Below are 1,169 nucleotides of genomic sequence, written 5' to 3' on the forward strand. Positions count from 1 at the left end.
TTTGCCGCAGTCAGAGCAGAGAGGAGGGCTCACGATGGGCCGTATACTGGGACCCTGACGGTTCACTCGCCCAGCAGACGCCTGCCGACCGTTATGTCCCAATAGGACTGAAGCGGCAGTTGGCACTTGGCATAAACAGCCAGTATGTAAGGGACTGACGGCCTAGAATGCGAAGCAGCAAGAAAAGCAGGGCATGCCGGGGCGAGAGGGAGGGGAGTGTGCAGAGTACAACGGTCTCTGACGACCTTCAGGGCATGGCGTTTTTGGGAATTAGGGCGTTTTGGTTTCTGGGGAGAGACAGGGTATCGACACTCGTCGTGTCCACGTTGCCATAGCTTGTTTGATGGCCCGAATAGACTAAGTCAAGCGTCATGGGCTCCATTAAAAGACCTCTGAGTTAATGTGATTGATCCTGGAGTAGGCAGACATGGTGCAGCAGATGTAAGAGGAAGGGTAAAGGTGCATGAGAGGGAGGTGAGACAGACCTTTCGTTCGACGTCAACTACCCTTCATTGGTGAGGAGAGGCGTTGATCCATAGACCCCCCAAACCACTCCACAGACATGTCCACACCTCTTCCGCCCCTCCCCCTGTTACCTGCCCATCATCCAAATTGGGGCGCTCTCGACGTCATACGGTCTGGGATGTCAAGAGATTGTGACGGAAATCCGAGTGACAATGAAGACGGGAAGCAGGAATTCAGGGTCCAACATGATCTCATCCAGGAGGAGGGGCGCACCCATCCTGTTTTGTCCCATGTCTGAGGGTTGAGTATATGACTTGCGCTCCCCGTTGTAGTATCAGAGGGCACGAGATTGAGAAGAAACCAACTTACCATCAAAAATCACCCGTTCAACGTTCTTGAATTACCAATCTCACCTGCAAATCTCCCATCACCACGACGACACAACAGCCACAATGTCGTCCCGAAGCAGAGATACCAAGTACGCCTCTGAGGAAGAGGGCAGAGAGGAGGCGCCTCGCCAGCGCCGCTCACGCAAGGACAAGACCAAGTCGAAGCGCAAGAGCAAGCGCAGTGAATCTGAGCAGGGCGGCGGCGGTCCCCTTGGTGGACTTGGCGGCCTCGGTGGCCTTGATGGCGCCGGCGACACAGTATCAGGCCTCGCCAACGGCGCGACAGGTGCCCTCGGCGGCATCGCCGGAGGTGGT

General features: G+C 55.9%; 1 protein-coding gene across 1 annotated transcript in view; it reads left to right on the forward strand.

Moving 5' to 3' along the window:
- Positions 1 to 917: 917 nt before the first annotated feature.
- VDBG_09126 (predicted protein) overlaps positions 918 to 1,169 on the forward strand; it is a gene marked incomplete at both ends in the record, with an annotated part of 4,576 nt that continues 4,324 nt past the window's right edge. The window contains one exon of the mRNA XM_003000585.1: positions 918 to 1,167. Within this exon, the coding sequence (XP_003000631.1) occupies positions 918 to 1,167 (250 nt within the window). The remainder of the gene's footprint in view (positions 1,168 to 1,169) is intronic.

The sequence above is a fragment of the Verticillium alfalfae genome, genomic scaffold (assembly GCF_000150825.1).
Source record: "Verticillium alfalfae VaMs.102 supercont1.14 genomic scaffold, whole genome shotgun sequence".
Lineage (NCBI taxonomy): Eukaryota > Fungi > Ascomycota > Sordariomycetes > Glomerellales > Plectosphaerellaceae > Verticillium > Verticillium alfalfae.